General features: G+C 45.3%; 1 protein-coding gene across 2 annotated transcripts; it reads right to left on the bottom strand.

Annotated features, from left to right (window-relative positions):
• Positions 1-349: 349 nt before the first annotated feature.
• Positions 350-27,561, bottom strand: SPATS2 (spermatogenesis associated serine rich 2). Of its 2 annotated transcripts, XM_059491290.1 has the most exons (13): positions 27,511-27,561; positions 22,802-22,883; positions 18,475-18,554; positions 15,032-15,140; positions 14,449-14,498; positions 12,188-12,368; positions 11,138-11,215; positions 10,444-10,579; positions 7,431-7,489; positions 5,492-5,601; positions 3,624-3,726; positions 2,151-2,485; positions 350-852 (listed from the first exon to the last, which is right to left on the bottom strand). In XM_059491290.1, the coding sequence occupies exons 2-13, from the start codon at positions 22,824-22,826 to the stop codon at positions 628-630; spliced, it is 1,491 nt and encodes a 496-aa protein (XP_059347273.1). In that variant the 5' UTR covers positions 22,827-22,883; positions 27,511-27,561; the 3' UTR covers positions 350-627. The 2 variants fall into 2 exon arrangements, with proteins under 2 accessions (XP_059347273.1, XP_059347275.1); XM_059491292.1 differs by lacking the exon at positions 27,511-27,561 and having other exon boundaries at positions 15,032-15,134; positions 22,802-22,938.
• Positions 27,562-27,817: the final 256 nt, after the last annotated feature.

Genomic DNA, 27,817 nt, shown 5'->3' with positions numbered 1-27,817 from the left:
AAATTCCAATGGGAAAATTCCCAAATTTCGGGGGTCAGGAATGCAGGGACCCCCCCCCAAATCCCACAGGGAACATCCCAAATTCCAGAGGGACATCCCAGACGTTGGGAGACCCCAAAATCCCAAATTTTTCTCCCCCAAAATCCCAAATTTTTCTCCCCCAAAATCCCAAAATTTCCCCCCCCAAATCCCAAAATTTTTCCCCCAAAATCCCAAAATTTTCCCCCCAAAATCCCAAATTTCCCCCCCCCCAAAATCCCAAATTTTTCCCCATTCGCTGCCAGCGCGAGGTCGGGGTTGGGATTTTGGGAATTTTTTGGGGGGAAAAATTTTGGGATTGGGACAAAAGGAAACCCCAAAAATCCCAGTGGGAAAAAGAGGGGAAAAAAGGGGGGAAAAATTGAAAAAAAAGGGGGAAAAAGAGGGGGAAAATCGGGGAAAAAGGGGGGGAAATGGGGAAAAAAGGGGGAAAAAAGAAGGGAAAAATGGGGGAAAATGGGAAAAAAAGGGGAAAAAAGGAGAAAAAAAGGGGGGAAAAAAGGGGAAAAAAGGGGGAAATGGCACAGTGGGATCTGTAAACGTTGCCAGGATGGGACCCCAAATCCCCATCCCGAATTTTGGGGTTTTTCAGGCGTTGGCCCCCTCGGGGCGGCTCCTGCGGGGCCCCGGGCGGCTCCGGGCGGGTTTGGGGCATTTGGGGGATTTGGGGGATTTGGGATTTTCGGGGTTTTTGGGGTCCCCTGGGGGTTTGGGGTTCTCGGGGTTTTTGGGGTTTTTGGGGGTCCCCGGGGGGCGCTGGGGGTCCGGGCGGGCTCCGGCTGCTCCCGGGGGGTTCCGGCTGCGCTGGGGCGGCTGCGGGAAAAGGGGAAATGAGCCCAAACCCCAAACCCTGAAAATGATCCCAAATCCTGGGAAATGAACCCAAACCCCAAACCCTGGGAATGCCCAAATCCCAAACCCCAAACCCTGAAAATGATCCCAGAACCTGGGAAATGAGCCCAAATCCCAAACCCTGGGAATGCCCAAACCCCAAATCCCAAACCCTGGAAATGATCCCAGATCCCAAACCCTGGAAATGATCCCAAACCCCAAACCCTGGGAATGATCCCAGATCCCAAACCCTGGAAATGCCCAAATCCCAAACCCCAAACCCTGGAAATGATCCCAGATCCCAAACCCTGGGAATGATCCCAAACCCCAAACCCCAAACCCTGGGAATGATCCCAGATCCCAAACCCTGGGAATGCCCAAATCCCAAACCCTGGAAATGATCCCAAATCCCAAATCCCAAACCCTGGAAATGATCCCAAATCCCAAGCCCTGGGAAATGCCCAAGGGCTGAAATCCCAAATCCCAGTCCCAGAGGAAACCCTGATTTCCCAAATCTGGGAAGGGTGGGAGAGAAAAGGGGGGAGAAGCTGGATCCCAAATGCCAGCGCCTCCAGTCCTGATCCCAAACCTGATCCAGATCCCAAACCCAATCCCGATCCCTGTCCTGATCCTGACCCCAATCCTGATCCCATTCTTCCCGATCCCCATCCTGATCCAAATCCCAGAACTCCCAATCCCAAACTCCATCCCTATCCCAAATCCCATCCTGATCCTGATCCCAATCCTGATCCTCAATCCCAATCCTGATCCTGTTCCAAATCCCATCCCAGATCCCAAATCCCATCCCTGATCCCAATCCCAAATCCTGATCCCAATCCCAAATCCTGATCCCAAATCCCATCCTGATCCTGATCCCAAACTCCATCATGATCCCAGATCCCAGATCCAAAATCCCATCCTGATCCCGGATCCCTGATCCCAAATCCTGATCCCAGCTCCCAAACCCCGCAGTCCCAGCCCCACCTGTGGGCTCCGGGGTGGCTCTGAACTCTGATCCCAACATTCCCAATCCTGATCTCCATCAAAAATCCCAGAACTCCCAATCCCAAACCCCATCCCAGATCCCAAATCCCAATCCCAAACCCCGCAGTCCCATTCCCACCTGTGGGCTCGGGGGTGGCTCTGAACTCTGATCCCAACCCCAATCCTGATCCCATTGCCCCCATTCCTGATCCCCATCAAAAACCCCAGAACTCCCAATCCCAAACCCCATCCCAGATCCCAAATCCCAATCCCAATTCCCACAGTCCCATTCCCACCTGTGGGCTCGGGGGTGGCTCCATTGGGGCGGCGCCGCCCTGGGGGGATCCCGGGGCCGATCCCGGGGCTGATCCCGGGGCTGATCCTGATCCCGTTGGGAATTCCGGGGCTCCCGGGGGGGCTCCCGGGGCTGATCCCGTTGCTGATCCCGTTGCTGATCCCGTTGCTGATCCCATTGCTGATCCCATTGCTGATCCCATTGTTGATCCCATTGTTGTTGATCCCATTGTTGTTGATCCCATTGTTGTTGATCCCGCCGTTGCTGATCCCGCTGTGGATCCGGGGCTGGAGCTGCAGCGGGAGCGGCTGGAATAGCTGGGCCTGGGGTGGGAAACTGCAGAGAGAGGGACTGGGAATACTGGGAATACTGGGAATGGGACTGGGAATACTGGGAATGGGACTGGGAGCACTGGGAATGGGACTGGGAATACTGGGAATACTGGGAATACTGGGAATGGGACTGGGAGCACTGGGAATACTGGGAATGGGACTGGGAATGGGACTGGGAATGGGACTGGGAATACTGGGAATGGGACTGGGAGCACTGGGAGGGGGACTGGGAACACTGGAAATAGGACTGGGATTAATGGGACTGGGAGCACTGGGAGCACTGGGAGCACTGGGAATGGGACTGGGAATACTAGAAATGGGACTGGGATTAATGGGACTGGGGACACTGGGAGCACTGGGAGCACTGGGAATGGGACTGGGAGCACTGGGAGCACTGGGAATGGGACTGGGAATACTGGAAATGGGACTGGGATTAATGGGAATGGCACTGGGAATGGGACTGGGAACACTGGGAATGGGATTAACGGGGACTGGGATCAGTGGGAATGGGAATGGGATTCATGGCACTGGGAGCACTGGGAATGGGAACACTGGGAATGGGGTTTATGGCACTGGGAGCACTGGGAGCACTGGGAACACTGGGAATGAGATTTATAGGACTGGGAGCACTGGGAATGGGAACACTGGGAATGGGATTTATGGGACTGGGATCAGTGGGAATGGGGTTAATGGGACTGGGAACACTGGGAATGGGGTAATGGGAGCACTGGGAATGGGGTTAATGGCACTGGGAGCACTGGGAACACTGGGAATGGGGTTAATGGGAGCACTGGGAGCACTGGGAGCACTGGGAGCACTGGGAGCACTGGGAATGGGGTTAATGGGAGCACTGGGAGCACTGGGAGCACTGGGAATGGGGCCAGGCTCCAAGTGGGAGACCCAGACCTGCCCTGGCTGCACCAGGAGAAATTCCCAAGGGGTTTTCCCAGGATTTTTGCAGGATTTTCCGTGGGATTTTTGCAGGATTTTCCGTGGGATTTTTGCAGGATTTTCCATGGGATTTTTGCAGGATTGCGACCCCACCTTGCCCGAAGGCCGGGGACATTGCCAGGGCAGCTTTCCCAGGGTTTTTCCCATGGGGTTTTTTGGGAATTCCCAGTGGTTCTGGGGTTCAGACCCACCTTGCCCAAAGGCCCCGATGCTGCCCCTCAGGGCCTCGAGGTCGCAGCCGAAGCGCCCGGCCCGGCCCAGCTCCTCATCGAACTTGCGCTCGCTCACAAAGTGCTGGGAACGGGAAAAACGGGAATTTCTGTGGGAATTCCGTGGGAATAGGGCAGGGAATTCCGTGGGAATGGGGAAAAATGGGAATTTCTGTGGGAATTCCATGGGAATGGGGCAGGGAATTCCATGGGAATGGGAAATCTCACTGGCAATGGGGAAAATGGGAATTCCATGGGAATGGGACAGGGAAAATGGGAATTCTCACTGGGAATGGGGCAGGGGAACAATGGGAATTTCATGGGAATGGGGCAGGGAAAATGGGAATTGTCACTGGGAATCGGGCAGGGGAACAATGGGAATTCTCACTGGAATTCCCATGGGAATGGGGCAGGGAAACCACAGGAATTCCTATTGAGAATGAAGCAGAAAAACCCTGGAATTCCCAATGGAATTCCCACCTGGAATGGGGCAGGGGAACAATGGGAATTCCCATGGGAATGGGGCAGGAAAAAATGGGAACTCCCACGGGAATTCTCACTGAGAACGAGGCAGGGAAAAACGGGAATTCCTATTGGGAACGGGGCAGGGAAAATGGGGATTTCCATGGGAATGGGGTGAGAATTCCCACGGGATTAGGGTGAGGATTTTTTATGGGATTGTGGTCAGGAATTCCCAGGGGACTGCATCGGAATTCCCACAGGATTTGGATCAGGAATTTCCACAGGATTGGGGCTGAATTCCCAAGGGATTGGGGACAGGATTTTTATGGGATTGGGGTCAGGAATTCCCATGAGATGGGGTCAGGAGTTTCCATGGGATTGGGTTGGAATTTTAATGGGATTAGGGTCAGTAATTCCCACAGGATTGGGGCAGGAATTCCCACAGGATTGGGGTCAGGATTTCCATGGGATTGGGATCAGGATTTCCATGGGATTGGGGCTGGAGTTTTAATGGGATTTGGGCCAGGAATTCCAATGGGATTGGAGCAGCAATTCCCATGGGATTTGGGCCAGGAATTCCAATGGGATTTGGGTCAGGAATTCCCATGGGACTGGGGCAGGAATTCCCACAGGATTGAGGCTGAATTCCCAAGGGATTGGGGTCAGGATCCCCACAGGATTGGGGCTGAATTCCCATGGGATTGGGGTCAGGATTCCCACAGGATTGGGGCTGAATTCCCATGGGATTAGAGCAGCAATTCCCATGGGATTTGGGTCAGGAATTCCCACAGGATTGGGGCTGAATTCCAATGGGATTTGGGTCAGGAATTCCCACAGGATTGGGGCTGAATTCCCATGGGATTTGGGTCAGGAATTCCCACAGGATTGGGGCTGAATTCCAATGGGATTTGGGCTGAATTCCCATGGGATTTGGGTCAGGAATTCCCACGGGATTGGGGCTGAATTCCCAAGGGATTGGGGTCAGGATTCCCACAGGATTGGGGCTGAATTCCCATGGGATTTGGGTCAGGAATTCCCATGGGATTGGGGCTGAATTCCCAAGGGATTGGGGTCAGGATTCCCATGGATTGGGGTTGAATTCCCATGGGATTAGAGCAGGAATTCCCATGGGATTGGGTCCAGAATTTCCATGGGAATGGGGTTGAGATTTTAATGGGATTGGGGTCACGAATTCCCATGGGACTGGGGCAGGAATTCCCACAGGACAGAGTGAGAATTCCCATGGGATTTGGACTGAATTCCCACAGGATTTGGGGTCGGGATTTTTATGGGATTTGGGTCAGGAATTCCAATGGGATTGGAGCAGGAATTCCCACGGGATTGGGGTTGGAATTTTTATGGGATTAGGGCTGGAATTCCGGGCTCACCTTGATGTCAGCCCTCAGCTCCTGCAGCTGCTCCTCCGACATCCCCGGGGCCGCCTCCGTCAGCTCCCGCAGGGCCTCGGCCCGGCGCTGCCGCAGGGACAGCAGCTCCACTGGGAAATATGGGATCAGATATTGGGAATTGGGAATAAAAACTGGGAATTTAGGGATAAAACATTGGGAATTTGGGGAAAAACCCCGGAAATTTGGGATAAAACATCGGGAATTTGGGATAGAACACCGGGAGTCCAAGCCCGGCGCTGCCGCAGGGAGAGCAGCTCCACTGGGAGAAATGGGGGAAAATGGGATTAAAAACTGGGATTTTGGGACAAAACACCTGGAATTGGGGAATAAACACCGGGAATTGGGGAAAAAACCCCGGAAATTTGGGATAAAACATCGGGAATTTGGGATAGAACACCGGGAGTCCAAGCCCGGCGCTGCCGCAGGGAGAGCAGCTCCACTGGGAGAAATGGGGGAAAATGGGATAAAAACTGAGAATTTGGGACAAAACACCTGGAATTGGGAATAAACACCGGGAATTTGGGAATAAACACCAGGAATTGGGGAAAAAACCCCGGAAATTTGGGATAAAACATCGGGAATTTGGGAATAAACACCAGGAGTCCAAGCCCGGTGCTGCCGCAGGGACAGCAGCTCCACTGGGAGAAATGGGATCAGATATTGGGAATTGGGAATAAAAACTGGGAATTTAGGGATAAAACATTGGGAATTTGGGGAAAAACCCCGGAAATTTGGGATAAAACATCGGGAATTTGGGATAGAACACCGGGAGTCCCAGCCCGGCGCTGCCGCAGGGACAGCAGCTCCACTGGGAATAAATGGGGTAAAACTGGGAAATATGGATAAAAACTGGGATAAAACACTGGGAATTGGGATAAAAACTGGGAATTTAGGGATAAAACATTGGGAATTTGGGAAAAAACCCCGGAAATTTGGGATAAAACACCGGGAATTTGGGATAGAACACCGGGAGTCCAAGCCCGGCGCTGCCGCAGGGACAGCAGCTCCACTGGGAGAAATGGGGGAAAATGGGATCAAATATTGGGAATTGGGAATAAAAACTGGGAATTTAGGGATAAAACATTGGGAATTTGGGGAAAAACCCTGGAAATTTGGGATAAAACACCGGGAATTTGGGAATAAACACTGGGAATCCCAACTCGGTGCTGCCGCAGGGACAGGAGATCCACTGGGAACAAATGGGGAAAAATGGGAATTATGGATAAAAACTGGGATAAAACACTGGGAATTTAGGATAAAACACCTGGAATTGGGGAAAAAACCCCAGAAATTTGGGATAAAATATTGAGAATTTGGGACAAAACACTGGGAATCCCAACCCGGTGCTGCTGCAGGGACAGGAGATCCACTGGGAGAAATGGGGAAAAATTGGGATAAAAACTGGGAATTTGGGGATAAAAACTGGGAATTTGAGATAAAACACCTGGAATTTGGAAATAAACATTGGGAATTTGGGATAAAACATCAGGAATTTGGAATGAAACACTGGGAATCCCAACCCGGTGCTGCTGCAGGGACAGGAGATCCACTGGGAGAAATGGGGAAAAATGGGATAAAAACTGGGAATTTGGGATAAAAAGTGGGAATTTGGGGATAAAACACCTGGAATTTGGAATAAACATTGGGAATTTGGGATTAAACACCTGGAATTGGGGATAAAACATCAGGAATTTGGGATAAAACACTGGGAATCCCAACCTGGTGCTGCCGCAGGGAAAGGAGATCCACTGGGAGAAATGGGGAAAAATGGGATAAAAACTGGGAATTTGGGATAAAAACTGGGAATTTGGGGATAAAACATTGGGAATTTGGGATAAAAGATTGGAATTCCAGCCCTGCACTGCCTCAGGGCCACTGAAATGGGAATAAATTTGGGAATTTTGGGAATTCTCCTCACTTGCTTCTGCCTTGACTTTGTCCATCTCGGCCAGCAGAGCCACCTCCCGGTCCATGAGGCTGGAGGGGGAAAATGGGGAAAAAGTGGGAAAAAATGGGGAAAAATTGGGAAAAACTGGGAGAAATGGGGGGGAAGTGGGAAAAAACAGGGAAAAATGGGAAAAATCAGGGAAAAATGGGGGAAAAGTGGGAAGGGAAGGGCAGGGAGAGCTCGGCGGGAATTCCGGGATTCGCCGCCAGGGGGCGCCGGAGCCGCGGGGAAATCGGGAATTGGGGCTGGGAGGAGCAGGAGGAGGAATCGCTGCTCAAATCCCACAAAAATCCCACAAAAATTCCCCAAAAATCCCACAAAAATCCCCACAAAAATCCCCACAAAAATCCCACAAAAATTCCCCAAAAATCCCACAAAAATCCCCACAAAAATCCTACAAAAATCCCCAGAAAAATCCCCACAAAAATCCTACAAAAATCCCACAAAAATCCCCACAAAAATCCCCACAAAAATCCTACAAAAATCCCCACAAAAATCCCCAAAAATCCCCACAAAAATCCCCACAAAAATCCCCACAAAAATCCTACAAAAATCCCACAAAAATCCCCACAAAAATCCCCACAAAATTCCCACAAAATTCCCCAAAAATCCCACAAAAATCCCCACAAAAATCCTACAAAAATCCCACAAAAATCCCCACAAAAATCCCACAAAAATCCCACAAAAATCCCCACAAAAATCCCACAAAAATCCCCACAAATATCCCCACAAAAATCCCCACAAAAATCCCACAAAAATCCTACAAAAATCCCCACAAAAATCCCACAAAAATTCCCAAAAAAATCCCACAAAAATCCCCACAAAAATCCTACAAAAATCCCCACAAAAATCCCCACAAAAATCCCCAGAAATCCCCACAAAAATCCCACAAAAATCCCCACAAAAATCCTACAAAAATCCCACAAAAATCCCCACAAAAATCCTACAAAAATCCCCAGAAAAATCCCCAGAAAAGTCCTACAAAAATCCCACAAAAATCCCACAAAAATCCCCACAAAAATCCCCACAACAATCCCACAAAAATCCCCACAAATATCCCCACAAAAATCCCCACAAAAATCCCACAAAAATCCTACAAAAATCCCCACAAAAATCCCCACAAAAATCCCCACAAAAATCCCACAAAAATCCTACAAAAATCCCACAAAAATCCCCACAAAAATCCCCACAAAAATCCCACAAAAATCCCCACAAAAATCCCCACAAAAATCCCACAAAAATCCCCACAAAAATCCTACCAAAATCCCACAAAAATCCCACAAAAATCCCCACAAAAATCCCCACAAAAATCCTACAAAAATCCCCACAAAAATCCCCACAAAAATCCCCAGAAATCCCCACAAAAATCCTACAAAAATCCCACAAAAATCCCCACAAAAATCCTACAAAAATCCCCAGAAAAATCCCCAGAAAAATCCTACAAAAATCCCACAAAAATCCCACAAAAATCCCCACAAAAATCCCCACAACAATCCCACAAAAATCCCCACAAAAATCCCCACAAAAATCCCACAAAAATCCTACAAAAATCCCCACAAAAATCCCCACAAAAATCCCACAAAAATCCTACAAAAATCCCACAAAAATCCCCACAAAAATCCCCACAAAAATCCCACAAAAATCCCCACAAAAATCCCCACAAAAATCCTACAAAAATCCCCACAAAAATCCCCTTTTTTTTCCCAGAATCCCCATTTTTTTTCCACATTTTCCCCATTTTTTCATAGATTTCCCCATTTTTGCCCCATTTTTCCCTCAGAATTCCCAGAATTTCCTGACCAGCTCTGGATCTCCCCAAACACTCCCTTCACCCTGCGCAGGGAATTCTCATTTATCCCCCTTTCCACCCCCAAAATTCCCATTTTCACCCCCAGAATCCTCATTTTTTCATGGATTTTCCCCATTTTTCCACAGATTTTCCCCATTTTTTCACCGATTTTCCCATTTTTTCACCGATTTTCCCCATTTTCCCCTCAGAATTCCCAGATTCCCTGACCAGCCGTGGATGTCCCCGAAGGCTCCCTTCACCCTGCGCAGGGAATTCTCATTTATCCCCCTTTTCACCCCCAAAATTCCCATTTTTCCCCCATTTTCACCCCCAGAATCCCCATTTTTTTTCCCAGAATCCCCATTTTTTCACGGATTTTCCCCATTTTTCCCCCATTTTCCCCTCAGAATTCCCTGACCAGCCGTGGATGTCCCTGACGGCTCCCTTCACCCTGCGCAGGGAATTCTCATTTATCCCCATTTTCACCCCCAGAATCCCCATTTTTTCATGGATTTTCCCCATTTTTCCATCAATTTCCCCCATATTTTTTCCCAGAATCCCCATTTTTTCACGGATTTTCCCCATTTTTCCCCCATTTTCCCCTCAGAATTCCCTGACCAGCCGTGGATGTCCCCGAAGGCTCCCTTCACCCTGCACAGGGAATTCTCATTTATCCCCCTTTTCACCCCCAAAATTCCCATTTTCCCCCCAGAATCCCCATTTTTCCAAAGATTTCCCCCATTTTTCCACCGATTTTCCCCATTTTTTCACCGATTTCCCCCATTTTTCCAAAGATTTTCCCCATTTTTTCATGGATTTCCCCCATTTTTCTACCGATCTTCCCCATTTTTTCACGGATTTTCCCCATTTTTCCACCGATCTTCCCCATTTTTCCCCCCAGAATCCCCATTTTTTGATGGATTTTCCCCATTTTTTCACGGGTTTTCCCCATTTTCCCCGTTCCCTGACCAGCCGTGGATGTCCCTGAAGGCTCCCTTCACCCTGCGCAGGGAATTCTCATTTATCCCCCTTTTCACCCCCAAAATTCCCATTTTCCCCCCAGAATCCCCATTTTTCCAAAGATTTCCCCCATTTTTCCACGGATTTTCCCCATTTTTTCACCGATTTCCCCCATTTTTCCAAAGATTTTCCCCATTTTTTCACGGATTTTCCCCATTTTCCCCGTTCCCTGACCAGCCGTGGATGTCCCCGAAGGCTCCCTTCACCCTGCGCAGGGAATTCTCCACCTCGTCCCTCAGCAGGGCCCTGAACCGCGCCAGGGCCACGGAGCAGCGCTGCAGGTCCTTCAGCGAGCGCTCCAGGCTGGGGCCTGCAGGGAAAATGGGGAAAAAATGGGGAAAAAATGGGGAAAAATGGGAAAAAATGGGAAAAACGGGATTGGGAAACGTTCCCGAGGGCCCCACGGCCTTCCCCGAGTTTTTCCTGATTTTTTCCCCCATTTATTCCTGATTTTTTCCAATTTTTTCCTGATTTTTCCCCATTTTTTTTACCCTGATTTTTCCTGATTTTTTCCAATTTTTCCTGATTTTTCCCAATTTCCCCCCTATTTTTCCCTGATTTTCCCACTTTTTTTCCTGATTTTTCCTGATTTTTTCCAAATTTTTCCTGATTTTTCCCCATTTTTCCCCTATTTTTTCCTAATTTTTCCCACTTTTTCCTGATTTTTCCCAATTTTTCCTGATTTTTTCCAATTTATTCCTGATTTTTTCCCAATTTTTTCCTGATTTTTCCCAAATTTCCCCCTATTTTTTCCTGATTTTTTCCAATTTTTTCCTGATTTTTCCTCATTTTCCCGTCCATAATTCCCATTTTCCTGTCCATAATTCCCATTTTTCCCATTTTTCCCATTTTTTCCCCATTTTCTCACCCAGTTTTCTCCCCCCGGGGGATCCGGGGCTGCTCCGGGTCGGGGTCGGGGCAGAATTTGGGATTCCATTGCCCAGGCCTGGGAAAGGCAAAATTCCCAAATTTTCCCTCAAATTTCCCCTAAAATTCCCAAATTTCCCCCAGAATTCCCCCCAAAATCCCTCAAAGTCCCAAATTTCCCCCAAATTTCCCTCTAAATGTCCCCAAAATTCCCAAATTTTCCCTCAAATTTCCCCCTAAATGTCCCCAAAAGTCCCAAAATTTCCCCCTAAATGTGCCCAGAATTCCCCCCAAAGTCCCCCAATTTCCCTCAAAGTCCCAAATTTTCCCTCAAATTTCCCCAAAATTCCCAAATATCCCCCTAAATGTCCCCAAAATTCCCAAATTTTCCCTCAAATTTCCCCCTAAATGTCCCCAAAATTCCCAAATTTTCCCCCCAAATTTCCCCCTAAATGTGCCCAAAATTCCCAAATTTCCCCCAAATTTCCCCCAAATTCCCAAAATTTCCCTCAAATTTCCCCCAGAATTCCCCCCAAAATCCCTCAAAGTCCCAAATTCCCCCAAAATTCCCAAATTTCCCCCTAAATGTCCCCAAAATTCCCAAATTTTTCCCTCAAATTTCCCCTGAAATTCCCAAATTTCCCCTTAATTGTCCCCAAAATTCCCCCCAAAATTCCCAAATTTCCCCCTAAATTTCCCCAGAATTCCCGCCAAATTCCCAAAATTCCCCCAAAATTCCCAAATTTTCCCCTAAATATCCCCAAAATTTCCCTCAAATTTCCCCCCCAAATTCCCAAATTTTCCCCCAAAATTCCCCCAGAATTCCCCCCCAAATCCCCAAAAATTCCCCAAAATTCCCAAATTTCCCCCTAAATGTCCCCAAAATTCCCAAATTTTTCCCTCAAATTTACCCCCAAAATTTCCCTCAAATTCCCCCCAAAATTCTCAAATTTCCCCCTAAATTCCCTCAGAATTCCCCCCAAATTCCCCCCAAATTCCCAAATTTCCCCCAAATTTCCCAAATTTCCCCCAAATTCCCGAATTTCCCGACCTGCTCCGGGCTCAGGGAGCGACTCCAGGGATGGGGAGCGGTTGCCATGGAAACCATTGATGGAAATTCCCAAATTTTTTTCCAATTTTTTTTCCAATTTTTCCCAATTTTCCAACTTTTCCTGAGGGGCTGCGGGGGAGGGGCCGGGCTGGGCTTGGCCTTTGGGCTTTTTCTTCTTGTTCTGCAAAATGGAGAAAAATTGGGGAAAATTCAGGTTTTAATTGGGGGAAATAAAGAAAAAATGGGGGGAAAATGGGAGGAAATTTGGGAGAAAAATTGGGGGAAATTTTGGGGAAAAATTGGGGAAAATTCAGGTTTTAATTGGGGAGAATAAAGAAAAAATGGGGGGAAAATGGGAGGAAATTTGGGTCAAAATGGGGGGAAATTTGGGGAAAAATTGAGGAAAATTTGGGGAAAAAATTGGGGGGAAATTGGGGAAAATTCAGGTTTTAATTGGGGAAAATCCATATTTGAATAAGGAAAAAAGTGTGGGAAAATCATGAAAAATTGGGGGAAAATTTGGGGGAAAATGAGGGAAATTTGGGGGGAAATTTGGGGGAAAATGGGAGGAAATTTGGGTTAAAATGGGGAAAAGTTTGGGGGGAAATTGGAGAAAAAATTGGGGTGGAAATAGGGAAAAATTGGGGAAAATTTTGGGGAAAAATTGGGGAAAATTCAGGTTTTAATTGGGGAGAATAAAGAAAAAAATGGGGGGAAAATGGGAGGAAATTTGGGTCAAAATGGGGGAAAATTGGGGAAAATTTTGGGGAAAAATTGGGGAAAATTCAGGTTTTCATTGGGGAAAATGGGGGGGAAAATCCACATTTGAATAAGGAAAATTGGGGGAAAATCATGAAAAATTTGGGGGAAAATTGGGGGAAAATGGGGGAAAATTGGGGGAAAAATTGGGGAAAATTTGGGGGAAAAATTGGAGAAAATTTTGGGGAAAAATTGGGGAAAATTCAGGTTTTCATTGGGGAAAATAGGGGGAAAAATCCACATTTGACTAAGGAAAATTGGGGGAAAATCATGAAAAATTCGAGGGAAAATTGGGGAAATTTTGGGGGAAAAATGGGGGAAAAATGGGGGAAAAATGGGTGGAAATTTGGGTCAAAATGGGGGAAAATTGGGGAAAATTTTGGGGAAAAAATTGGGGAAAATTCAGGTTTAATTGGGGAAAATGGGGGGAAAAAATTCATATTTGAATAAGGAAAAAAGTGTGGGAAAATCATGAAAAATTTGGGGGAAAATTGGGGGAAAATTTGGGTCAAAATGGGGAAAAGTTTGGGGAAAAATTGGGGAAAATTCAGGTTTTCATTGGGGGAAAAATCCATATTTGAATAAGGAAAATTGGGGGAAAATCATGAAAAATTTGGGGGAAAATTGGGGGAAAATGGGGGAAAATTTGGGTTTTCATTGGGAAAAAAATGGATGAAAAATTGAGGAAAACTTGGAGAAAATCCATAATTTAAATGGGGAAAAATCCATATTTTAATCAGGAAAAAAATAGTGAAAAAATGGGGGAAGAAATCAGGGATTAAAAAAAAAAAATGGGGATTTTTAGGATTTTTGGGGGGATTTTTTGGGGGATTTTTTTGGGATTTTTGGGGGGATTTTTTGGGGGATTTTTTAAATTTTTTGGGGGGGATTTTTCTGGATTTTTTGGGGGATTTTTTGGGGATTTTTGGGGGGATTTTTTGGGGATTTTTTTGGGATTTTTGGGGGGATTTTTTGGGGATTTTTCTGGATTTTTTGGATTTTTTTGGGGGATTTTTAAAATTTATTTTTTGGGGATTTTTCTGGATTTTTTGGGGATTTTTTTGGGATTTTTGGGGGGATTTTTTGGGGATTTTTTTGGGATTTTTGGGGGGATTTTTTGGGGATTTTTCTGGATTTTTTGGGGATTTTTGGGGGATTTTTCTGGATTTTTTTGGGATTTTTGGGGGATTTTTTTGGGATTTTTTGGGGGATTTTTTTGGGGGATTTTTTAAATTTATTTTTTGGGGATTTTTCTGGATTTTTTGGGGATTTTTTTGGGATTTTGGGGGGATTTTTGGGGGGATTTTTTGAGGGATTTTTTGGGGGATTTTTTTTTTATTATTTTTTGGAGGATTTTTGGGGGATTTTTTTGGGATTTTTTGGAGGATTTTTGGGGATTTTTTTTTTTTTTTGGGGGGGGGGATTTTTCTGGATTTTTGGGGGGATTTTTTGGGATTTTTTTGGGGAATTTTTTGGGAAATTTGGGAATTTTGGGGATTTACCTTTTTCTTCCCAGTCACCGTCCATTCCTTGAGCACCTCACTGGCATTGCCTGGGAAAAAAATGGGAAAAATTGGGAATGAGGGAAGGAAAAAAAGAAAAATTCCCAAAGATTCCCTTCCCAAAGCTCAGATTTCCCTCTCAGAATTCCCAGATTTTCAGGAATTCCAGGATTTTTTGGGAATTCTCACCCTCCATGAAGACCTGAGTGGTTTTATCCCAAAAATCCCCTCCCAAATCCCTCAAAAATCTCCTCTCAAATTCCCCTCAAAATCCCTTTTCCAACACCCAAAACTGCAGAATTTCAACCCCAAACCTCAGAATTCCCAGATTTCCCTCTCAGAATTCCCAGATTTTTGGGAATTCCAGGATTTTTTGGGAATTCTCACCCTCCATGAAGACCTGAGTGGTTTTATCCCCAAAATCCCCTCCCAAATCCCCCTCAAAATCCCTTTTCCAACTCCCCCAAACCCCAAAATTTCACCCCCAAACCCCAAAATTTCAGCCCCAAACCCCAGAATTCCCAGATTTCCCTCTCAGAATTCTGGGATTTTTGGGAATTCCAGGATTTTTGGGAATGCTGACCCTCCATGAAGGCCTGCACCGCCCTGTCCACGGCGTTGTCGAAGTGCTGCAGCACCAGCACGATCTCGGTGTTGCTGCGGTTGGGAACCACCGCCCGCACCGCCTGCACCTGGGAGTGTGGGGAAACAGGGAAAATCCATGGAAAAATCCATGGGAAAATCCATGGAAAATGGGGGAAAAGTCATGGAAAAATCCATGGAAAATACGGGAAAAGTCATGGAAAAATCCATGGAAAATACGGGAAAAGTCATGGGAAAATCCATGGAAAATGGGGGAAAAGTCATGGAAAAATCCATGGAAAATGGGGGAAAAGTCATGGAAAAATCCATGGAAAAATCCATGGAAAATGGGGGAAAACTCATGGGGAAATCCATGGAAAATGGGGGAAAAGTCATGGAAAAATCCATGGAAAATACGGGAAAAGTCATGGAAAAATCCATGGAAAATGGGGGAGAATTTGTGGGGAAATCAGGGAGAAAATATGGGGAAAATCAGGGGAAAAACAGGGGGAAAATCAGGGGAAAAATGCAGGGAAAATATGGGAAAAACCAGAAAAAAATCAGGGAAAAATCCATGGGAAAAATCCATGGAAAATGTGGGAGAAATCCATGGGAAAAACACACGGAAATCATGGGGAAATTCAGGGAGAAAATACGGGAAAAATCCATGGAAAATGGGGGAAAAGTCATGGGAAAATCCATGGAAAAATCCATGGAAAATGGGGGAAAAGTCATGGGAAAATCCATGGAAAAATCCATGGAAAAATCCATGGAAAATGGGGGAAAACTCATGGGGAAATCCATGGAAAATGGGGGAAAAGTCATGGAAAAATCCATGGAAAATACGGGAAAAGTCATGGAAAAATCCATGGAAAATGGGGGAGAATTTGTGGGGAAATCAGGGAGAAAATATGGGGAAAATCAGGGGAAAAACAGGGGGAAAATCAGGGGAAAAATGCAGGGAAAATATGGGAAAAACCAGAAAAAAATCAGGGAAAAATCCATGGGAAAAATCCATGGAAAATGTGGGAGAAATCCATGGGAAAAACACACGGAAATCATGGGGAAATTCAGGGAGAAAATACGGGAAAAATCCATGGAAAATGGGGGAAAAGTCATGGGAAAATCCATGGAAAAATCCATGAAAAATGGGGGAAAAGTCATGGGAAAATCCATGGGAAAATCCATGGAAAAATCCATGGAAAATGGGGGAAAACTCATGGGGAAATCCATGGAAAATGGGGGAAAAGTCATGGAAAAATCCATGGAAAATACGGGAAAAGTCATGGGAAAATCCATGGAAAATGGGGGAGAATTCCTGGGGAAATCAGGGAGAAAATATGGGGAAAATCGGGGAAAAAACAGGGGGAAAATCAGGGGATAAATGGGGGAAAAATGCAGGGAAAACATGGGAAAAAGCAGAAAAAAATCAGGGAAAAATCCATGGGAAATGTGGGAAAATCCATGGGAAAAACACATGGAAAATGTGGGAACATTCATGGGAAAAACACACGCAAATCATGGGGAAATTCAGGGAGAAAATACGGGAAAAATTGGGGGAAAATCAGGGGAAAATCAGGGAAAAATCCATGGGAAATGGGGGAAAACTCATGGGAAAATCCATGGAAAATACGGGAAAAGTCATGGGAAAATCCATGGAAAATGGGGGAAAAGTCATGGGGAAATCAGGGAGAAAATATGGGGAAAATCGGGGAAAAAACAGGGGGAAAATCAGGGGAAACATGGGAAAAACCAGAAAAAAATCAGGGAAAAATCCATGGAAAAACACACGGAAATCACGGGGAAATTCAAGGGGAAAATCAGGGGAAAATCAGGGAAAAATCCATGGGAAATGTGGGGAAAATCCATGGGAAAAACACATGGAAAATGTGGGAAAATCCATGGGAAAACACAAGGAAAATGTGGGAGAATTCGTGGGGAAATCAGGGAGAAAATATGGGGAAAATCGGGGAAAAAACAGGGGGAAAATCAGGGGATAAATGCAGGGAAAATATGGGAAAAACCAGGGAAAAATCCATGGAAAAACACACGGAAATCATGGGGAAATTCAGGGAGAAAATCAGGGGAAAAGTCATGGAAAAATCCATGGAAAATGGGGGAAAAGTCATGGGAAAATCCATGGAAAATGGGGGAAAAGTCATGGGAAAATCCATGGAAAATACGGGAAAAGTCATGGGAAAATCCATGGAAAAATCCATGGAAAATGGGGGAGAATTCCTGGGGAAATCAGGGAGAAAATCAGGGGAAAATCGGGGAAAAAACAGGGGGAAAATGCAGGGAAAACATGGGAAAAACCAGGGAAAAATCCATGGGAAATCAGGGGAAAACTCATGGGAAATGTGGGAAAAATCCATGGAAAAACACAGGGAAATCATGGGGGAATTCAGGGGGAAAATCAGGGGAAAATCAGGGAAAAATCCATGGAAAAACACAGGGAAAATGTGGGAAAATCCATGGGGAAAATCAGGGAAAAATCCATGAGAAATCTGGGAAAAATCATGGGGAAAACGTGGGGAAATCAGGGAGAAAATCAGGGAAAAATGGGGGAATAGAGGGGAAAATCAGGGAAAAAACATGGAAATGCCTGGGAATTATTGGGAATGTTGGGAATTATTGGGAATGTTGGGAATGTTGGTAATTATTGGGAATGTTGGAATGTTGGGAATACTGGGAATGTTGGGAATTATTGGGAATGTTGGGAATTATTGGGAATGTTGGGAATGTTGGGATGTTGGGAATGTTGGGAATGCTGGGAATTATTGGGAATGTTGGGAATGCTGGAATGTTGGAATGTTGGGAATTATTGGGAATGTTGGGAATTTTTGGGAATTTTGGGAATGTTGGAATGTTGGGAATTATTGGGAATGTTGGGAATTATTGGGAATGTTGGGAATTATTGGGAATGTTGGAATGTTGGAAATGTTGGGAATGTTGGGAATGTTGGGAATTATTGGGAATGTTGGGAATGTTGGAATTATTGGGAATGTTGGGAATTATTGGGAATGTTGGGATGTTGGGAATGTTGGGAATTATTGGGAATGTTGGGAATTATTGGGAATGTTGGGAATGCTGGAATGTTGGAATGTTGGGAATTATTGGGAATGCTGGGAATTATTTGGAATGTTGGGAATGCTGGAATGTTGGAATGTTGGGAATTATTGGAATGTTGGAATGTTGGGAATTTTTGGGAATGTTGGGAATGTTGGGATGTTGGAATTATTGGGAATGTTGGGAATTATTGGGAATGTTGGGAATGTTGGAATGTTGGGAATTATTGGGAATGTTGGGATGTTGGAATATTGGGAATTACTGGGAATGTTGGGAATGTTGGGAATTATTGGGAATGTTGGAATGTTGGGAATTACTGGGAATGTTGGGAATGTTGGGAATTATTGGGAATGCTGCAATGCTGGGATGCGGCACCTTCTCCCTCATGTTCTCGGAGGCGCCGCCCTGCGCCCGCACGGCCCCGGAGCGAGAGTCGAACACGAACCCCGAGGGACCTGTGGGGAATCCAAATCCTGGAATGCTGGGCACCATTCCCAAAATCCCAAATCCCAAATTCCCAAAATCCCAAATTCCCAAATTCCCAAATCCTGCAATGGTGGGCACAATTCCCACAAATCCCAAATCCCAAATCCCAAATCCTGCAGTGCTGGGCACAATTCCCACAAATCCCAAATCCCAAATCCCAAATCCTGCAGTGCTGGGCCCAATTCCCACAAATCCCAAATTCCCAAATCCGGGAATGCTGGGCACCATTCCCAAAATCCCAAATCCTGCAGTGCTGGGCACGATTCCCACAAATCCCAAATCCCAAAATCCCAAATCCTGGGAATGCTGGGCACGATTCCCACAAATCCCAAATCCCAAATTCCCTGGAAATGCTGGGCACAATTCCCACAAATCCCAAATCCCAAATCCTGCAGTGCTGGGCACGATTCCCACAAATCCCAAATCCCAAATCCCAAATCCCAAATCCTGGGAATGCTGGGCACGATTCCCACAAATCCCAAATCCCAAATTCCCTGGAAATGCTGGGCACAATTCCCACAAATCCCAAATCCCAAATCCCAAATCCTGCAGTGCTGGGCACGATTCCCACAAATCCCAAATCCCAAATCCCAAAATCCCAAATCCTGCAGTGCTGGGCACGATTCCCACAAATCCCAAAATCCCAAATTCCCAAATTCCCTGGCAATGCTGGGCCCAATTCCCACAAATCCCAAATTCCCAAATTCCCAAATTCCCTGGGAATGCTGGGCACAATTCCCAAATTCCCAAATTCCCTGGCAATGCTGGGCACAATTCCCAGAAATCCCAAAATCCCAAATTCCCAAAATCCTGGCAATGCTGAACCCAATTCCCAGAAATCCCAATCCCAAAATTCCCACAAATCCCAAATTCTCACAGTCCCAATTCCCTGGCAATGCTGGGCCCAATTCCCAGAAATCCCAAAATCCCAAATTCCCAAAATCCTGGCAATGCTGGGCCCAATTCCCAGAAATCCTAAAATCCCAAATTCCCAAAATCCTGCAGTGCTGGGCACGATTCCCAGAAATCCCAAACCCTCAAAATCCTGGCAATGCTGAACCCAATTCCCAGAAATCCCAAATTCCCAGGAATCCCAAATTCCCAAAATCCTGGGAATGCTGGGCACAATTCCCACAAATCCCAAATTCCCAAAATCCTGCAATGCTGGGCCCAATTCCCAGAAATCCCAAATCCCAAAATACCCACAAATCCCAAAATCCCAAATTCCCAAATCCTGGCAATGCTGAGCACAATTCCCACAAATCCCAAATCCCAAATCCTGGGAATGCTGGGCCCAATTCCCAGAAATCCCAAAATCCCAAATTCCCAAAATCCTGGCAATGCTGGGCACAATTCCCACAAATCCCAAATTCCCAAATCCCAAAATCCCAAATCCTGCAGTGCTGGGCACGATTCCCACAAATCCCAAAATCCCAAATTCCCAAATTCCCAAATTCCCTGGCAATGCTGGGCCCAATTCCCACAAATCCCAAATTCCCAAATTCCCAAATTCCCTGGCAATGCTGGGCACAATTCCCAGAAATCCCAAATTCCCAGAAATCCCAAATTCCCAAAATCCCAAAATCCTGGCAATGCTGAACCCAATTCCCAGAAATCCCAAATTCCCAGAAATCCCAAATTCCCAAAATCCTGGGAATGCTGAACCCAATTCCCAGAAATCCCAAATTCCCAGAAATCCCAAATTCCCATAAATCCCAAATTCCCAAATCCTGGCAATGCTGGGCCCAATTCCCAGAAATCCCAAATTCCCAAATTCCCAAAATCCTGGCAATGCTGAACCCAATTCCCAGAAATCCCAAATTCCCAAAATCCCAAAATCCTGCAATGCTGAACCCAATTCCCAGAAATCCCTTTATTTCCTCCCCCAAATCCCCAATTTTTTTCCCCAAAATTCCCAATTTTCCCCCCTTTTTTCCTGCCCCAAATCCCCAATTTTTTTCCCCAAAATTCCCAATTTTCCCCCCTTTTTTCCTGCCCCAAATCCCCAATTTTTTTCCCCAAAATCCTCAATTTTTCCCCTATTTTCCCCCCAAAATTCCCATTTTTTTTTAGGTTCCATGTGGATGAGAAAATGCAAATCCCCGGGCCAGGCTGGAATTGCCTCTCAATAATTAATTAAAGGTAAATAAAGACAAACGAGGCCCCTCCCCCGCTGGAATTGGCACTGCAGGGAATCCTCAGGGCCGGGAAAAAAAATGGGAATAAAATGGGGGAAAAACTGGGAAAAAATGGGAAAAAAACTGGGGAAAAATGGGGGGAAAATTGGGGAAAAAATGGGAAAAAAAATGGGGAAAAATTGAGGGAAAATTGGGGAAAAAATGGGAAAAAATGGGAAAAAAACTGGGGAAAATTGGGGAAAAGAAGGGAAAAAATGGGAATAAAATGGGGGAAAAACTGGGAAAAATGGGAATAAAATGGGAATAAAATGGGGGAAAACTGGGAAAAAATGGGAAAAAACTGGGGAAAAATGGGGAGAAAATTGGGGAAAAAATGGGAAAAAAAACTGGGGAAAATTGGGGAAAAGAAGGGAAAAAATGGGAATAAAATGGGGAAAAATGGGGGGAAAATTGGGGAAATAATGGGGAAAAAATGGGGAAAAAATGGGAAAAAAACTGGGGGAAATTGGGGAAAAGAAGGGAAAAATGGGAATAAAATAGGAAAAAAATTGGGGAAAAAAATGGGAATAAAATGGGAATAAAATAGGAAAAAGTTGGGGGAAAAATGGGAATAAAATGGGAATAAAATTGGGGGGGAAAAGAAGGGAAAAATGGGAATAAAATGGGAAAAAATTGGGGGGAAAATTGGGGAAAAGAAGGGAAAAAATGGGAATAAAATGGGAAAAATTGGGGGGAAAAGAAAGGAAAAAATGGGAATAAAATGGGAAAAAATTGGGGGGAAAAATGGGAGTAAAATGGGAATAAAATGGGAAAAAATTGGGGGGAAAAATGGGAATAAAATGGGAATAAAATAGGAAAAAATTGGGGGGAAAAGAAGGGAAAAATGGGAATAAAATAGGAAAAAATTGGGGGAAAAAATGGGAATAAAATGGGAATAAAATAGGAAAAAATTGGGGGGAAAAGAAGGGAAAAATGGGAATAAAATGGGAATAAAATAGGAAAAAAAATGGGGAAAAAACTGGGAAAAATAGGAATATAATTAGGAAAAACAAAATAAAATGGGGAAAAATGGGAATAAAATAGGAAAAATATGGGAAAATCCCTGGGAAAAAATGGGGGGAAAATGGGGAAAAATTGGGGAAAAGAAGGGAAAAAAATGGGAATAAAATGGGAATAGAATAGGAAAAAAATGGGGGGAAAAAATTGGGGGAAAATTGGGAATAAAATGGGAATAAAATGGGAAAAAATTGGGGGGAAAAGAAGGGAATAAAATGGGAAAAAATTGGGGGAAAATTGGGGAAAAGAAGGGAAAAAATGGGAATAAAATGGGAATAAAATAGCAAAAAATTGGGGGAAAAATGGGAATAAAATGGGAATAAAATAGGAAAAAATTGGGGGGAAAAGAAGGGAAAAAATGGGAATAAAATAGGAAAAATGGGGGAAAAATTTGGAATAAATTAGGAAATAATGGGGGGGGGAAGGGAAAAAATGGGGGAAAAAATGGGGAAAAAATGAGAATAAAATAGGAAAAATATGGGAAAATCCCTGGGAAAAAATGGGGGAAAAAAAGGGAAAATCCCTGGAAAAAAATGGAAAAATTCCCTGAGAACTGTGGGGTACAAAATGGGAATTTTGGGGTTTTTTTTTGCATTTAATTTCCTTTTTTTGGGACTTCTAAAGGGAATTTTGGGCTTTTGATCCCCAAACCCTCTGGAATTCCAGGGAAATTCCCATTAAACCTCAGATCCCAAAAACCCCAAAATTTTCCTTTTTCTTCCTCCATTTCCCAGCATTTTTCCTTTAATTTCCCCACAAAATCCCAAGAAAATCCCCCAAAACCCCAAATTTCCCCTTTCCCACTTTATTTTCCCTTTTTTCTTTAATTTTTCCCCTTTTTATCCCAATTTTTCCCCCAATTTTCCCCCTTTTTTATCCCTTTTTTCCTCAATATTTTCGCCAATATTTTCCCCCATTTTTCCCAATTTTTCCCTTTTTTCCTTCATTTCCCCCTTCCCTCTCCAACTTTTGGGATTTTTGGGCTGAAATTCCCAAATTTTTGGGGTTTTTTTATCTCCTACCTTTGAGCTGCTGCTTCTTGGACATCTTTGGCTGCAATTCCAGAAGTTTGGAGCAGAAATTTGGGATTTTTGGGGAGATTTCCTATGAAAAAATGGAAATAAATGAATAAAAAATGAATTTTAGGAGGGGGGAAAAGAATAAAAAATGGGGAGGGAATGAAGGAGTGAAAATGAAAATTAATGGGATTTAAAAGGATAAAAATTGGAATGATAAAAAATGGAATTATGAAATAAAAAATGGAATTAAAGGATAAAAAATGGAATTAAAAGGTAAAAAAAAAAATGGAATTAAAGGGTGAAAAATCCTGGAATTAAAAAGAAAAGAATTTTTTAAATCCCTGGAATTAAAGGATAAAAACCCTGGAATTTTAAAATAAAGGAATTAAAGTAAAGGAATTAAAAATAACCTGGAATTAAAAGTTAATGGATAAATTTATCCCAATTTAATCCCAATTTTCCCCCCATTTTTTCCATTTTTATTCCCATTTTTTATTCACATTTTTCCCAATTTTCCCCATTTTATTCTCCCATATTTTCCACATTTTTCCTCATTTTTTCCTCATTTTTTCCCTTTTTTTTCCCATTTTTTCCCCATTCCAAAGGAAAATTCCCCTGGAAAACCAAACAAAGAAAGGAAACAAAGAAAATTTTTAAAAATTCCCTTTTTTAATAGAAAACTGGGACATTCCCAAAAAGTTTTTAACCAGGAAAAGCCAAGATTAATTAGGATTAATTTATTAATTAATTAAGAATGGAACAGGGAAAAAAAATTGGGAATTTTCCTTTTTTTAATGGAAAAATGTTGGAAAATTCCCAAAAAATTGGGAGATTTGGGAGGCAGGGTGAATTAGCAGAGATGCAGGGTTAATTAGGATTAATTAGAATTAATTAATTAAGGGATTTAAGCAGGAATTTCCTCCTGGGATGAAGCTGGAAGGGAAAAAAATTCCATTTTTTGATAGGAAACACCCAAAATATTCCCTAAAAGTTGAGGATTTGGGAGGTTGGGAAAATCAGGAATAATTAACAGAGAGCTGGGATTAATTAGGATTTGTTAATTGGGGATTTTTCCCTTTTTTTACCCAAAAAATGGAATTTTTTGGATGCCAAAGAAGGAAAAATCTTATGAATATCCACAAAAAAAAAAAAAAAAAAAACCTTGGAAATATCCCAAAATAAATCAATATCCAAAAAAAACCTGAAATAACCCCAAAAAATCCTGGAATGTCCCTAAAATAGAGAAATATTAAAAAAAAAAAAAAGGAATATATTTTAATAAAACCCAGATATTCCCCTCCCTTTTTCCATTTTTTTTTTCCAGCTTGAAATTCCCAGGGAATTTTTGACCTTTTCCAGGTGAATTCCATGAATTATTCATCAACTCCAATTAAAGAATTCCCAATTTAATTCCATCCTCAGCTCAAAATTCCCTTTTATTCCCATTTTTCTAATGGAAAAATTCCCTTTTTTTTCCCTGCCCCCATCAGAATTTGGGGGATTTTCCCCCTTTTCTCCAATAATTCCTTTTATTTTCCCATTTTTTTCATTGGACTTGGGATCCCTTATTCCCATTATTTAATTATTGAATTATTTTGGGGATATTCCAGGGGTTTTTAGGGATATTTCTTTATTTTAGGGATATTTCAGGGGTTTTGGGGGATTTTTTAGGGGGGTTTTGGGATTTTCAGGGTTTTTTTTTGGGATATTTCACGGTTTTTTTAGGATATTGATTTATTTTTGGGATGTTTTTTAGGATATTTCTTTATTTAAGGGATGATCCAGGGGGGGTTTTCTGGGAATATTTTTAAATATTCCCTACAAAAAGACCCCAAAAAACCCCTCAGAAACCCCGAAAATGCCTCAGACCCCACAAAAAGAGCCCCAAAAACCCCACAGAGACCCCAAAGATCCCCTAAAAGTCCTCAAATGCACAAAAAAAACCCCCAGAACCCTTCACAGAACAACTCAGACCCCCCTAAATCCTCATCAGGCCCCCCAAATCCCCTCAGACCCCTCAAAAACCTCCAAAATCCCCTCAGAACCCCCTAAATCCCCTCAGAACTCCCTAAATTCCCTCAGACCCCTCAAAAACCTCCAAAATCCCCTCAGAAATCCCCTCAGACCCCCCTAAATCCCCTCAGAAGTCCCTAAATTCCCTCAGACCTCTCAAAAACCTCCAAAATCCCCTCAGAAATCCCCTCAGAACCCCCTAAATCCCCTCAGAAGTCCCTAAATTCCCTCAGACCCCCCTAAATTCCCTCAGACCCCTCAAAAACCTCCAAAATCCCCTCAGAAATCCCCTCAGAACCCCCTAAATTCCTTCAGAACCCTCAAAAACCTTCAAAATCCCCTCAGCACCCCGTAAATCCCCTCAACGCCCCCAAATCCCCTCACAAAACTCCTCAGCGCCCCCAAATCCCCTCACAAAATTCCTTCAGAGCCTCCAAATCCCCTCAGCGCCCCCAAATCCCCTCAGATACCCCAAAATTCCCTCAACTCCCCCTCACAAAACCTCAAAATCCCCTCACAAAACCCCTCAGAACCCCCTAAATGCCCTCAGCGCCCCCAAATCCCCTCAGAAAACTCCTCAGATCCCCAAATCCCCTCACAAAATTCCTTCAGAACCTCCAAATCCCCTCAGCGCCCCCAAATCCCCTCACAAATCCCCTCAGATCCCCCCAAATTCCCTTACAAAACTCCTGAACTGGCCCTCACTCCCTCACAAAACCCTTTAGATCCCCTCACAAAACTCCTCAGCGCCCCCAAATCCTCTCAGCACCTCCAAATCCCCTCACAAAACTCCTCAAAATCCTCCAGCGCCCCCAAATCCCCTCACAACACCCCTCAGATCCCCAACTCCCCTCACAAAACTCCTTCAGAACCCACAAATGCCCTCATAAATCCCCTCAGTGTGACCAAATCCCCTCACAAAACTCCTCAGACTCCCCCAAATCCTCTCAGCGCCCCCAAATCCCCTCAAAAAACTCCTTCGGCGCCCCCAAATCCCCTCACAAATCCCCACAGCGCCTCCGAATCTCCTCACAAAACTCCTCAGATCCCCCTAAACCCCCTCAACTCAGCCTCATCCCCTCATGAAACCCCCAAATCCCCTCACAAAACACTTCAGAACCCACAAATCCCCTCATAAATCCCCTCAACGTGACCAAATCCCCCCACAAAACTCCTTAGACTCCCCCAAATCCTCTCAGCGCCCCCAAAGCACCCCCAAATCCCCTCACAAAACTCCTTCAGAACCCCCAAATCCCCTCAACTCCCCCAAATCCCCTCACAAAACTCCTCAGACTCCCCCAAATCCTCTCAGCACCTCCAAATCCCCTCAGCGCCTCTGAATCTCCTCACAAAACCCCTCAGATCCCCCTAAATCCTCACCAGGACCCCCCAAATGCCCTCAGCTCTCCCAAATCCTCTCATTAAACCCCTCAGATCCCCCAAAACCCCCTAAACTCCCCCTCAACCCCTCACAAAACCCTCAAATCCCCTCACAGAACAACTCAGACCCCCTAAATTGCCTCACAAATGCCCTCAGCGCCCCCAAATCCCCTCACAAAACTCCTTCAGAACCCCCAAATCCCCTCAGATCCCCTAAATCCCCTCACAAAACTCCTCAGACTCCCCCAAATCCTCTCAGCACCCCCAAATCACCTCAGCGCCTCTGAATCTCCTCACAAAACCCCTCAGATCCCCCTAAATCCTCACCAGGACCCCCCAAATCCCCTCAGCTCCCCCAAATCCCCTCACAAATCCCCTCAGATCCCCCAAAACCCCCTCACAAAACCCCTCAAATCCGCTCATAAAACTCCTCAGCACCCCCAAATCCCCTCAAAAAACTCCTGAACTGGCCCTCAATCCCTCAAAAAAACCCCAAATCCCTTAACAGAACAACTCAGACCCCCTAAATCTCCTCACAAAACCCCTCAGCGCACCCAAATCCCCTCACAAAACTCCTCAGATCCCCCTAATTCCTCATCAGGACCCCCCCAAATCCCCTCACAAAACGCCTGAACTGGCTCTCAACCCCTCACAAAACCCTCAAATCCCCTCACAAAATCCTTAAGACCTCCTAAATCTCCTCACAAATGCCCTCAGCGCCCCCAAATGCCCTCACAAAACGCATTCACACCCCCCAAATCTCCTCAGCACCTCCAAATCCCCTCACAAGACTCCTTCAGAACCCCCAAATCCTCTCAGCACCTCCAAATCCCCTCATAAATCCCCTCAGCGCCCCCAAATCCCCTCACAAAACCCTTAGATCCCCCCCAAACCCCTCAGAACCCCCCAAATCCCCTCATAAATTCCTTCAGCGCCCCCAAAACCCCTCACAAAACTCCTTCAGAGCCCCCAGAACCCACTCACCCCCTCACAAAAACCCCCAGATCCCTTCACAAAACCCCTCAGACCCCTCCAAACCCCCTCAGCGCCCCTAAATCCCCTCACAAAACCCCTGAGACCCCCTAAATCTCCTCACAAAATCTCTCAGAACCCCCAAATCCCCTCACAAAACCCCTCAGACCCCTCCAAATCCTCCCCAGCCCCCCCAAATCCCCTCAGGCCTCTCAGCCCCCCCTCCCCCTCACGAGACCCCGCAGTTCTGCCCCATCCCATCCCCTCCGGAGGCCCCTCCGCCCCCTCGGCCGGGCTCCCCCCGCTGCTCCCGCGCCCTCCGGGGCTCCCGGGGGTCTCGAACTCACCGAGAGCTCCCGGGGGGTTCCGGGGGTCTCTCGCCCCCCCCCCGCCTGACCCGCGACGTTCCGGGAGGGGGCCGCGGCCCGGCAGAGCTCTCAGAGCGCGGCAGCCAATCAGAGCTCGGATTTCAACGGCTAGCCAATCAAAGCGTGGCGCTCTCAGTGTTTTCACCAATCAGAGCGCGGAAAAGCTTCGTTTGTCCCGCCCTCCTCCCGCCGCCATTCAGAGAGAGGAGGGGCGGGGGCGCGAGGGAACCGCCAGCCAATGGTAGAGTGGTTTTGTCCAAAAGCCCCGCCCATTCATCGCACTTAA

The sequence above is a fragment of the Ammospiza nelsoni genome, chromosome 32, assembly GCF_027579445.1.
Source record: "Ammospiza nelsoni isolate bAmmNel1 chromosome 32, bAmmNel1.pri, whole genome shotgun sequence".
Lineage (NCBI taxonomy): Eukaryota > Metazoa > Chordata > Aves > Passeriformes > Passerellidae > Ammospiza > Ammospiza nelsoni.
This window is presented reverse-complemented; position numbering and strand designations above follow the sequence as displayed.